This window comes from Symphalangus syndactylus, chromosome 10 (genome assembly GCF_028878055.3).
Source record: "Symphalangus syndactylus isolate Jambi chromosome 10, NHGRI_mSymSyn1-v2.1_pri, whole genome shotgun sequence".
Taxonomy (NCBI): domain Eukaryota; kingdom Metazoa; phylum Chordata; class Mammalia; order Primates; family Hylobatidae; genus Symphalangus; species Symphalangus syndactylus.
In genome coordinates, this window is record NC_072432.2 from 23,904,697 (window position 1) to 23,918,304 (window position 13,608).

A 13,608-nucleotide genomic window follows, 5' to 3' on the forward strand; every position below is an offset into this window, starting at 1 on the left:
ACATTACCAAAGGCCTGAGCTTCCTAGTTGGAAACAACTCAAATTGCAGCTCTACCACATTTTAGATGTGTGACTTGAGGTAACCTTAACTAACCACATTTCCTCATCTATTAAACAAGGCTTAAGTAAAGAAGGTGGTATCACACCTGGCATACAGCAGGGACTCAGTAAATGGAACATTATTACCAATAAAGCAGCAAAGGCCAGGCACAGTGGCTCACACCTATAATCCCAGTACTTAGGGAGGCCGAGGTGGGCTGATCACCTAAGGTCAGGAGTTTGAGACCAGGGTGGCCAACAAGGTGACACCCTGTCTCTACCAAAAATACAAAAATTAGCCGGGTGTGGTGGTGCATGCCTGTAATCCCAGTTACTTGGGAGGCTGAGGCATGAGAATTGCCCAGGAGGCAGGGGTTGCAGTCAGCCAAGACTGTGCCAGGGCAATCCAGCCTGGGCGACAGTGACACTCCGTCTCAAAAAACAAAAAAAATGCAAGAAAACAAAAGAAAAGAGAAGGAAGGGAGTGGGGAGGGGGAGGGGAAGAAGAAAAAGAAAAAGAAAAAGAAAAAAGAAAGCAACAGAAAAAATTCAGCTTTATTTAACATTTTCCAAAACTGAAAGATGGTCTTTCAGCATCTAAGATACCTCTCTCTGACCCATACCAGTTGGGTGAGAAAAGTTTCTAGAAAAACAAACATTAGAAAGGGAGACATAATTTAAGGCTGTATCAATTAGTTTAGAGGAATCATAAGGCCTTGAGTGATACTTGCAAACTACTGAAGATCTATAATTCTAAGTCACCATCACAGACAATCATTTGCATGTTAATGAAGATAGGTTTTCAGATATATACTAAGAAAACAGATCGTTTATTATTCCATGGAGGTCAGGGGAAAACTTCCCATTCCTTTTAGGTATATATTTTGAGTGTGTGTATATTTCCAAATGAATTCTGAAGTCTTCCTTTCATATACAATGTAATTATCTTAATTTACAAGTCTAGAAACCATCTCTGAATTGCCTTTATTTATGTATTCCCGTTACCTAATTTCTGTACACAAAGGTACTAAAGTTAGATGCTCAATGTATCTGAATGTATGCGAGCATTATTACAGATTTAAACTTAATCTCAAATATCCTGGGCTAAAAATTGAATCAAAAATACATTTCTAATAAAGACCATAACAGAAAGAGTTGTGTTAGGTAAAAGAAAGTATAAGAAAGCTTTTTAAATATTATATATTTTATATAATAAGCAATAATCCAGAAGTACTTTTTTCCCTTTCAGTTGGTCTTCTGATATCCCACAGTTATTAAAGCTCATTTAAGCTTTGATGTGACATGAGAGAAAATGCTCAACATTTTTCACATCAGAAAAATATAGGACTGGGAAGGAAGCAAAAAATCTTTTTAGAAAAAAGGTGCCGAGTAACATGAATAGCTACAAGTGCAATAAACACATAACAAAAATACTCCCAAGCTCTGTGCCATTTTAACACAATGGCAAGGAACAAAGATGAGAAAAAACTTTGTCAGGACATGCAAATTACGGGCAGTCTAAAGTGGATCTAATTAGATAAGCATTCTTGTTTATTACAGTGTTCACTTTGGAAGTTTTACTTATTTCTTTGTTAACACCCTGTTTACCACAGTGCTTCAGTTTCTGTGATTTATCTTATTACACAGAGAAAAATGAAAGTACTCCTACCTGGGGCTGAAGCCGAAGGCAAGGAAATTTTGTCAGGGCCCAGGCAACTTGTTCTTCATTTTCGGCCAGTGTTATAGTGCACGTGCTATAAACCAGCACACCCTCTGGCTTCAGCAGCTGAACTGCCTAAAGAAAACTGTGATCAGACCACACACAGCACAAGACCAAATAAACATCTGAATGAATTTCATAGCATAAAGTATAATATCTTTCAAATGTTTGGGATAAATAAAATGATGTTCTACGTGACAAGGATTCCTTCTGTAATTAGAGTACGCAAGAGCAATACTTGCAGCCTAGACTAGGTGCATTTCATTATCTTGGAACTGTCATACTCCAGATGGACCAAGACTTCCCCAAATACAATCATTCACCTTCATGCCTTTGTTTTTTTTTTTTTTTTTTTTTTTTGAGACGGAGTCTCGCTCTGTCGCCCAGGCTGGAGTGCAGTGGCGCGATCTCGGCTCACTGCAAGCTCCGCCTCCCAGGTTCACGCCATTCTCCTGCCTCAGCCTCTCCGAGTAGCTGGGACTACAGGCGCCCGCCACCACGCCCGGCTAATTTTTTTGTATTTTTAGTAGAGACGGGGTTTCACCGGGGTCTCGATCTCCTGACCTCGTGATCCGCCCACCTCGGCCTCCCAACGTGCTGGGATTACAAGCGTGAGCCACCACGCCCGGCACCTTCATGCCTTTGGATACCATTTTTTATGCTCAAAACTCACAAACTTACATTTTTAGGCCAGATCACCTTGTTAAATTCCCTACTTAAACGTTCAGTTGGCTTCTTAACATTTCTTTTTTATTCTTATTTTTTTAAATAGAGATGAGGTCTCACTGTTGCCCAGGCTTGTCTTACACTCCTGGGCTCAAGCAATCCTCCCACCTTGGCCTCCCAAAGTGCTGGGATTGCAGGCGTGTGCCATGGGTCTGGCCCTTCTCAACATTTCTATAATACTATCAAACTTGACATGTCTCAAAAGGAACTTCTACTTTCCCTATGAAATCTACTGCAGAAGTTTTCCTATCTTTCCAGAATCTCAGATCTCAAACCTCAGATTATCCTTTATGCCTCTTTTTCTGACTCCCCCAACCATCAGCAAGTCCTATTGGCTCTGGCTCTACCTTCACATTCTAGCCAGAATTTGGCGGATTCTCACCACTTCCACTGCTGTCATTGTGGTCCAAGCCTCTTTATCTTTTGCCTGGATTATTGCAACTGCCTCCTACTTCATCAGCCTGCTTTATTCCCTGCCCTCCTGCAATCTAGTGTCAGTACAGCAGCCAAAGAGATCCTTTTAAGCTTGTCTCTTCTCAGCCCCAAGCCCAGCCCCTCGAATGTCCTCCATGATCACTTAGAGTCAAAGACAAAGTCCTTACAGAGGTCTTTGAGGTCAGACATAAGCAAGTCTCTTGTTGCCTCTCTGACCTCCTCCTGTACACCTCTTACTCTGGCCCATTCGACTTCAGCAACACTGGCCTCCTGCTGTTTCTGGAACACACAAGACACACTGGCACCTCAGAATCTTTGCAGCAGTTGGGAAAGCTCCCTTAATTCTCTGCACTGCTTACTCCTTATCTTTGCATGTATGTCATGTTCCCGGGCACTCTGTAAATTCGCAACTATTCCAATCCAACACTCCTATCCCCAGTTCCTTTAGCTTGCTCCACAGGGCCACTGCATTATTGCCTTCTAATATACTAAAAAACTCATTTATTTCCTCTCCTAGTTAGAATAGAAACCTCGTTGAATAAGGGCATGGAGTGTTTGTCTACTTTCTCAATGATGTACCGTCAACATCTAGAATAGCGTCTTGCATACAGTAGGTGCTCTATGAGTATTTGTTGAATAAATTAATCAGGAGATAAGGTACTATGCTAAAATGGATTTGTCTCAAATACCTAAAGTTCAACTTTTCAAGCTCCTAATTTTTAAAAATTTAAAGGAAATCTTTAAAAATAGGGTATACACACTTGTGCTTTTTAAATCAGAGTATGCTGATCAAAATTTAAACTTTATTACTATGTGCAGTTACTGTGTGAAACATTGTACATGAATTCTTCTCAATAAATCCTTATAACAACCACAAAGTAAGATGACTATCGCCAATGAGGTATTCCTAATAGGTAGAGCTGCTATCCCTGCTACTCAGATACAGAAAACAATGTACCTAAAGTCACTTAGGTGGAGGAGCCATGGCTCAAGTAAACATGGCTCAAGTCCACATTCTCGATTTCTCTCCATGCCAAATGGCACACCTGCTATATTCTCAAGTTCTCTCTCATATACTGTCGGCTTTTCCTTCTCATTGAGATCATTCAGCTACTCCTAGTAGCCTTTTAAAATACCATTTTTGCTGTGACCTAATAAGAACAGAAATCCAAGTCCTTTACAGAAGTATCCTAATTTTATTCTCAAGTCAAAGTGGGTTTCGGCTATAAGTAAAGCTTCCTTTTTGCTGCTTGCTGTTTTAATTCTGAGGATGAGTTCTTTGAAGACTTCATAGAAAAAGGCTAAGTTAAATAATACACAACCAGTACTACCTTTGTGTATGAAAGGAAACACCAGGAGAGTTGAATCAGAATGTACTCAAAGACAGCTTTAGAGACTAAATCATTATAGAACACCCATTGTTGCTCTAGCCTTGTATTTCGGAGGGCTGGGAGGAAATAATGAATTCATCTATGATCAAACACTGCCTATACACTCTGAAATCCACTGAGTCATTTTTGCAACACTAGGAGAAATCCTCAAACGTTCTATCTGGGCTTCTTCTGAAAGTGCTGGAGACAAGTTAAATCTGTACAGTTTTTATGGTTCTCCTATATCCTGCGCTGGCGACTGTCTCTTCCTGTTTTTATCAATGAGTTTTGCTTCCTATTGGGCCTTCTTCTAAAGATGACCCAAAAAAAAATCTACTTTTTTTTTTTTTTTTCCAGACAATCTTGCTCTGTTGCCCAGGCTCGAGTGCAGTGTCATGACTTCAGTTCACTGCAACCTTCGCCTCCCGGGTTCAAGCAATTCTCCTGCCTCAACCTCCCGAGTAGCTGGGACTACAGGCACACACCACCACGCCCAGCTAATTTTTTGTATTTTTAGTACAGACGGGGTTTTGCCATGTTGGCCAGGCTGGTCTCAAACTCCTGACCTCAGCTGATCAGCCCGCCTTGGCCTCCCAAAGTGCTGGGATTATGGGTGCGAGCCACCATATCCAGCCAAGAACTCTATGTTTTTTTAAAAAAGAGTAATTTATTTTATATCTAATTCTTTACATCAGTTAGTAACTACAAGTTAACAACTCAGTGACGTTTTTTCAGATAGAGCAGAAAATTTGAAATTTACTAAATATCTCACTGATGAAATTCTACTATTGCCTATATATCTTAAACGTGAGTCAACTTAAAGGAAAACTTCCTATATTTAAAACTAGGTCCTCTCAGCTGTGTGTGTGTGTGTGTGTGTGTGTTGTGTGTGTGTGTGTGTGTGTGTGTGGTAAAATATAAATAACATAAAATTTACCATTTTAGCCATTTTAAGTCAATAATGACATTCAGTACAGTCACGTTGCTGGGCAATGATCACCACCATTCATCTCCAGAACTTTTTCATTATCACAAACTGCAAGTCTATACCCATTGAACAACAGCTCCTCAATCTCCCAGCCCCACAATGCCTGGTAATATCTATTCTTCTTCCTGTCTCTATGAATAATTTCCCAGCTACCTCATATAAGCAAAATCTTACAGCATTTTTCCTTTTGTGTCTGGTTCATATTACCGAGCATAATGTTTTCCAGGTTCACCCATGTTGTGCCTGTATCAGAATCTCATTCCCTTTGAAGGCTGAATAACGTTCCAGGTATGGATATAGCACATTCTGCTATCCATGTGTCTGTCAACAGACTCTTGGGTTATTCCCACCTTTTGGCTATTGTAATGAATGCTGCTATGGAGATTCCTCTCAGTAGTTTAAACATCAAAGTAGCAAAAGTTAACTTTCTTTCACAAAAAACAGACCACCACATACTGCAGTGAAGAGTTTTCGCTGTAATGGCTGATATGATGCCACTTCCTTCAAAGACCAAGTACAGGCCATGTTTGGTCTCTGTCCCATTCCACTACAGGGTGCATCCAGAAGAATTCGGTCAAAGGATTCTGGTAGAAATGGAGGTTCCCCTATAAAGAGAATTAAAACATGTTTACTATCTTCCATATAGGTTTAAACTAGAAAACTCCTGAGATGAGCAGGAATTTAAAATCATAATCTAGAATAAAAAATAAAACAATTTCTCCCTTCAATCAAGTAGCTGGCTAAACTAATTTTGACTTAAACCTAATATAGATTTGATGTGGTAGAAAGGTTAAAATGTAGTTATAGTTGAGTTATTCTGTTGATATAGTACAAACAAGGCCTAATCACAAAAGACCTTCTACCCCAAACTTCAGAAGCCACAACTCGTCAAAGCTAGGACTTGGAATTAATTCTAGTTGTTCTGGAAATGGATACTTCTCTTGGTAATTCCTATTGAAGACAGCCCCCAAGAAAATGCCTGTTTGACTGTTGTGAAACACACTGATTCTGGTGTTCCTGAGTCTCCTTGTTTCTGTGGCCATCAGAATGGCTATGGTCTAGAATAGGTAGAATGAGCCAGTACTAAGCCTAGATTCAATCTTCCACGAACGTTTCCTTTGCATTCACTTGAATAATTTTCTCTAACTTCTAATCTATTTAATGTTATTGGAGGAAGGTGTGAAACCAAGCGGTCTGTTTACATATTTGGGCTGTCTACCTGCTAGCAAGATTTCCATTCCATTCCGCATTCCATTCCATTCTCCATTCCATTCCATTCCATTTTGTGTTCCATGCCATTCTCCATTCCACTCCATTCAATTCTCCATTCTATTCCATTCCATTCTCCATTCTATTCCATTCTGCATTCCATTCCATTCTCCATTCCATTCCATTCTGCATTCCATTCCATTCTTCTCAATTCAATTCTCCTCAATTCCATTCTCCATTCCATTCCATTCTGCATTCCATTCCATTCTCCATTCCATTCCCCTCAATTCCATTCTCCATTACATTACATTCTCTACTATATTGCATCCCACATATCATTCCATTCTCAATTCACCATTCCATTCCATTCCATTCTCCATTCCATTCCATTCTCCATTCCATTCCACTATACTCGACTCTCCATTCCACTCTCCACTCAATTCTCCATTCCATTCCATTCTCAATTCACCATTCCATTCCATTCTCCATTCCATTCCATTCTCCATTCCATTCCACTATACTCGACTCTCCATTCCACTCTCCACTCAATTCTCCATTCCATTCCATTCTCCATTCCGTTCCATTCTCTATTCCATTCCATTGCATTTTCCATTCCATTTCATTCCATTCCATTCTCCATTCTATTCCATTCCATCCTCCAGTCCATTCAATTCTCTATTCCATTCCATTCTGCATTCCACTCCATTCCATTCTCCATTCCATTCCATTCTCCATCCCATTCCATTCTCCATCCCATTCCATTCTCCATCTGATTCCATTCTCCATCTGATTCCATTCCATTCTCCACACCATTCCATTCTCCATTCCACTCTATTCCATTCTCCATTCCATTCCATTCTCGATTTCATTTCATTCACATTCAGTTACATTCCACTACACTCTCCACTCCATTCCATTCCATCCTCCATTCCATTCCATTCTCCATTCCATTCCATATTCCATTCCATTCTCCATTCCATTCCATCCTCCATTCCATTCTCCATTTCATTCTCCATTACATTACATTCTCCATTCCATTCCACTCCATTCTTCACTCCATTCCATTCTCGATTCCTTTCTATTCTCCACTCCATTCCATTCTCCATTCCACTGCACTCCATTCTATTCTCCATTACATTTTCCATTCCATTGTGATTCCATTCTCCATTTCATTTCATTCTATTCCATTCTTGATTCCATTCCATTTCTTCCATTCCCCATGATATTCCATCCCATTTCCCAGTCCATTCTTCATTCCATTCCATTCCATTTTCCATTCCATACCATTCCATTCCATTTTATTCTCCATAGTAATACATTCCATCCACTCTCCATTACATTCCATTCTCCATTCCATTCCCATATATTCTACACTGCACTGCATTCTCTATTCCATTCTCCATTCCATTCTGCATTCCATTCCATTCCGCATTCCATTCCATTCTCCATTGCATTCCATTCTCCATCTGTTACATTCTCCATCCCATTCCATTCTCCAGTCCATTTTCCACTACATTCCATTCCATTCTCCGTTCCATTCCATTCCACTCCATTCCATTCATACCCATTCTCCATTCCACACTCCATTTCATTCCATTCCATTCTCCCTTTCATTCCATTCTCCACTCCATTTCATTCTCCATTCCATTCCCCATTCCATTCTCCATTCCGTTCCATTCTTCATTCCATTCTGTTCTGCATTCCATTCCATTATCCAATCCATTCTCCATTCAATTCAATTGCACTCTCCATTCCTGTCCATTCCAATCTCCATTTCATTCCACTCCATTGCATTCTATTCTCCATTCCATTCCATTCTCCATACCATTCCATTCTCCATTTTCCGTTCCATTCCATTCCATTCCCCACTCCATTCTCCATTTCACTGCATTCCATGCTCCATTCCATTCCATTCTCCATTACATTACACTCCATTCCACATTCCATTCCATTCTCCATTCCATACCGTTCTCCATTTCATTCCCTTTCATCCTCCATTCCATTCCTTCCATTCTCCATTCTGTTCCATACCATTCTCAGTTCCATACCATTCGCCATTCCAGTTCATTCTCTGTTCCATTCCATTCCGTAATCAATTACATTCTCCATTCCATTCCATTCTCCATTCCATTCCCGTCCATTCTCCATTCTATTCCCTTCCATTCTCCATTCCAATCCATTCCATTCCATACCATTCTCCATTCCATTCCATTCTCCATTTCATTCCACTCTCCATTCCAGTTCAATCTCCATTCTATTCCATTCCATTCTCCATTCCATTCTATTCTACTCCATTCTCCGTTCCATTCCATTCTCCATTCTCTGTTCCATTCCATTCTAATCCATTCTCCATTCCATTCAGCATTCTATTCCATTCTCCATTCCATTGCATTCTCCATTCGTTACATTTTCCATTCCATTCTCCATTCCTTTCCATTTTTCACTACATTCCATTCCATTCTCCATTCCATTCCATTCTTCCATTCCACTCCATGCCATTCCATTCTCTATTCCATTCATAACAATCTCCATTCCACGCTCCATTCCACTCCATCCTCTCTTTCAATTCTCCACTCCATTCCATTCTCCACTCCATTCCATTCTATTCTCCATTCCAGTTCATTCTCCATTCCATTCCATTTCACATTCCATTCCATTCTCCATTCTGCATTCCATTCCATTCTCCCTTCCATTCTCCATTCTGTTCCATACCATTCCCTATTCCATTACAATCCCCATTCCATTCTCTATTCCATTTCATTCTCCATTCCATTCTATTCCATTCTCCATTCTTCTTCATTCTATTCCTTTCCACAATCCATTCCATTCCATTCCGCATTCCATTCCATTCTCCTTTCCATTCTATTCCATTCTCCATTCTTCTTCATTCTATTCCATTCAGCAATCCATTCCATTCCACAATCCACTCCATTCCGCATTCCATTCTATTCTCCATTCCATTCCATTCTCCATTCTATTCCATTCTCCCACTCTATCCCATTCCATTTTCCATTCCATTCTATTCTCCATTCCATTCAATGCTCCATTTTCCGTTCCTTTCCACACCATTCTCCACTCCATTCTCCATTTCATTCCATTCCGTGCTCCATTCCATTCCGCATTCCATTCCATTATCCATTCCCTTCAATTCTCCATTTCATACCATTTTTCATTCCATTCCATTCTCCATTCCATTCCACTCTTTTCCATTCTCCATTCCATTCATTCTATTCTCCATTCCTTTCCATTGTCCATTCTATTCTCCAATCCACTCCATTATCCATTCAGGCCTCTATTACATTTCATTCTATTCCATTCTCCATTCCATTCTATTCACCACTGCATTCCATTCCATTCCATTCTCCATTCCATTCCATATTCTATTCCTTTCTCCATTCTATTCCATTCTCCATTCCATTCCATTTTCCATACTATCCTCCATTCCATTCTATTCACCACTGCATTCCATTCCATTCTCCATTCCATCCTCCATTACATTTCATTCTATTCCATTCTCCCAGCCTATTTATCACTGTATTCCATTCCATTCTATTCTCCATTCCATTCTCCATTCCATTCCATATTCTATTCCTTTCTCCATTCTATTGCATTCTCCATTCCATTCCATTTTCCATACCATCCTCTATTTCATTCTAGTCACCACTGCATATTCCATTCCATTCCATTTTCCATTCCATTCTATTCTCCATTCCATTCCATACTCCATTTTTCATTCCATACCACTCTCCATCTCTGCATTTCATGCTCCATTTCATTCCATGCTCCATTCCATTCCATTCTCCATACCATCCTCCATTCCATTCTATTCACCACTGCATCCCATTCCATTCTCCATTCCATTCTCTTACACTCTCCACTCTGTTCCATACCATTCTCCATTCCATTCTCCATACCATTCCATTCTCCATTCCATTCCATTCTCTATTCCATTCTCCATTCCATTCCATTCCTCACTGTATTCCATTCCGCATTCCATTCCATTCTCCTTCCATTCTCCATTCCATCCTATTCTCCGTTCCATTCCATCCTCCATTCCATTCTCCATTTCATTCCATTCCTTTCTCCATTTCATTCCATTCTCCACTCCATTACATTCTCCATTCCACTCCTTTACATTCCATTCTTTACTCCATTCCATTTTCCATTCTACTCCATTCTCCATACCATCCTCCATTCCATTCCATTCTCTTCTATTCACCACTGCATTCCATTCCATTTTCCATTCCATTCTCCATTCCATTCCAAATTCTATTCCTTTCTCCATTCCATTCCATTCCCCATTCCATTCCATTCTCCATTCCGTTCTATTCACCACTGCAGGCCATTCTATTCTCCATTGCATTCTATTCTCCAGTCTCCACTGTCCGTTCCATTCCATTCCATTCTCCACTCCATTCTCTATTTCATTGCATTCCATGCCCCATTCCATTCCATTCTGCATTACATTACATTCTTCACGCCATTCCATTCTCCATTCCATTCTCCATTCCACACCATTCTCCATTCCATTCCCGTCCATTATCCATTCCATTCTCTGCCATTCTCCGTTCCATTCCATACCATTCTCCATTCCATTCCATTTTCCATTCCGGTTCATTCTCCATTCCATTCCATTCCGCATTCCATTCTATTATCCATTCTATTCCATTCTGCATTTTCGATTCCATTCCATTCCCTTCCCTTCCTTTCTCCATTCCATTCCATTCTCCATTTCATTCCATTCTCAATTTCCGCTCAATCTCCATTCCATTCCATTCTCCATTGCATTCCATTCTCTATTCCATTCCATTCTCCATTCCATTCCAAACCATTCTCCATTCCATTCCAATCCATTCTCCATTCCATTCCAATCCATTCTCCATTCCATTCCATTCCATTCCCCTTTCCATTGCATTCCATTCTGCATTCAAATCCCCATTGCATTCCATTCCCCATTCCATTCTCCATTCCATTCCATTCTCTTTTCCATTCTATTCTCCATTCTCTTCCATTCCATTCTGCATTCCATTCCCTTCCATTCTCCACTCCATTGTCCATTCCATTCCATTGTCCATTCCATTTCATTCTCCATTCCATTTTATTCTCCATTACATTTCACATTCCATTGCAGTCTCCCTAACATTCTTCATGCCATTCCATTCTCCATTCCATTCCATTGCCTATTCCATTCTCCATTCTATTCAATTCCTTTCTATTCTCCACTCTCCATTCCGTTCCTTTCCAATCTGTTCTACTCTCCATTCCATTCCATTCTCCATTCGATTCTCCATTCCATTCCAATCCATTCTCCATTCCATTCCGCATTCCATTCCCCATTCCTTTCTATTATATTCTCCCTTCTGTTCCATTCTGTATTTAATTCCATTCCAATCAGTTCTCCATTCCATTCCATTCTCCATTCCATTTCATTCCATTCTCCATTCCATTCCATTCTCCATTTCATTTCATTCTCAATTTCCGCTCAATCTCCATTCCATTCCATTCTCCATTGCATTCCATTCTCTATTCCATTCCATTCTCCATTCCATTCCAAACCATTCTCCATTCCATTCCAATCCATTCTCCATTCCATTCCCCTTTCCACTGCATTCCATTCTGCATTCAAATCCCCATTGCATTCCATTCCCCATTCCATTCTCCATTCCATTCCATTCTCTTTTCCATTCTATTCTCCATTCTCTTCCATTCCATTCTGCATTCCATTCCCTTCCATTCTCCACTCCATTGTCCATTCCATTCCATTGTCCATTCCATTTCATTCTCCATTCTATTTTATTCTCCATTACATTTCACATTCCATTGCAGTCTCCCTAACATTCTTCATGCCATTCCATTCTCCATTCCATTCCATTGCCTATTCCATTCTCCATTCTATTCAATTCCTTTCTATTTTCCACTCTCCATTCCGTTCCTTTCCAATCTATTCTACTCTCCACTCCATTCCATTCTCCATTCCATTCCAATCCATTCTCCATTCCATTCCGCATTCCATTCCCCATTCCTTTCTATTATATTCTCCCTTCTGTTCCATTCTCTATTTAATTCCATTCCAATCAATTCTCCATTCCATTCCATTCTCCATTCCATTTCATTCCATTCTCCATTCCATTCCATTCTCCATTCAATTCCCCAATCAATTCCATTCTCCATTACATTACATTCTCCACTACAATGCATTCCACATATCATTCCATTCTCAATTCAACTTTCCATTACATTCAATCGTCCATTCCATTTTATTCTCCCTTCCATTCCATTCTCCATTCCATTCCACTACACTCGACTCTCCATTCCACTCTCCACTCAATTCTCCATTCCATTCTCCATTCCATTCCATTCCATTCTATTGCATTCCATTCTGCAATCTATTCTCCACTTCATTTCATTCCATTCCCTTCTCCATTCCATTCCATTTCCCAATCCATTCTCCATTCCATTCATTCTCCAGTCCCTTCCATTCTCCATTCTATCCCATTGCATTTTCCATTCCATTCTATTCTCCATTCCATTCAATGCTCCATTTTCCGTTCCATTCCACACCATTCTCCACTCCATTCTCCATTTCATTCCATTCCATTCCGCATTCCATTCCGCATTCCATTCCATTATCCATTCCCTTCAATTCTCCATTCCATACCATTTTTCATTCCACTCCATCCAAATCTCCATTCCATTCCGTATTCTATTCCTTTCTCCTTTCTATTCCATTCTCCATTCCATTCCATTTGGAATATGGAATGGATGGTATGATTCATACCATATACCATTCCATCTGTTCCATTTTCCATTCCGTTCCATTCTCCATTCCATTCCATTCTCCGTTCCATTCCATTCTCCATACCATTCTACATTCCATTCCATTACATTCTCCATTCCATTCTCCCACAGTCTTTTTGCCCAAATTTTACAACAAGTTCTAGAAAAAGTTGTCATACCAGAATATGCCTTCTCCAGTACGTGGATGACCTTCTTATATCTGATGAAGATATAGAAAAGGTAACTGACTTCTCTACACATATTCTTAACTGTCTGCAGTTGAGGGTCGCTACGTGTCTCAAAAAGAAAGCTTCAGTATGTAAAGCCCAAAGTTAAATATTTAG

General features: G+C 40.0%; 1 protein-coding gene across 7 annotated transcripts in view; it reads right to left on the reverse strand.

The window, feature by feature from the left end:
* NSUN6 (NOP2/Sun RNA methyltransferase 6) overlaps positions 1-13,608 on the reverse strand; it is an 83,013-nt gene that overhangs the window by 837 nt on the left and 68,568 nt on the right. For all 7 annotated transcript variants that reach the window (XM_063610148.1, XM_055296701.2, XM_063610143.1 and 4 more), the window contains 2 exons: positions 5,735-5,883; positions 1,709-1,834 (listed from right to left, as the gene is read on the reverse strand). In XM_063610148.1, the coding sequence (XP_063466218.1) occupies positions 1,709-1,834; positions 5,735-5,883 (275 nt within the window). The remainder of the gene's footprint in view (positions 1-1,708; positions 1,835-5,734; positions 5,884-13,608) is intronic.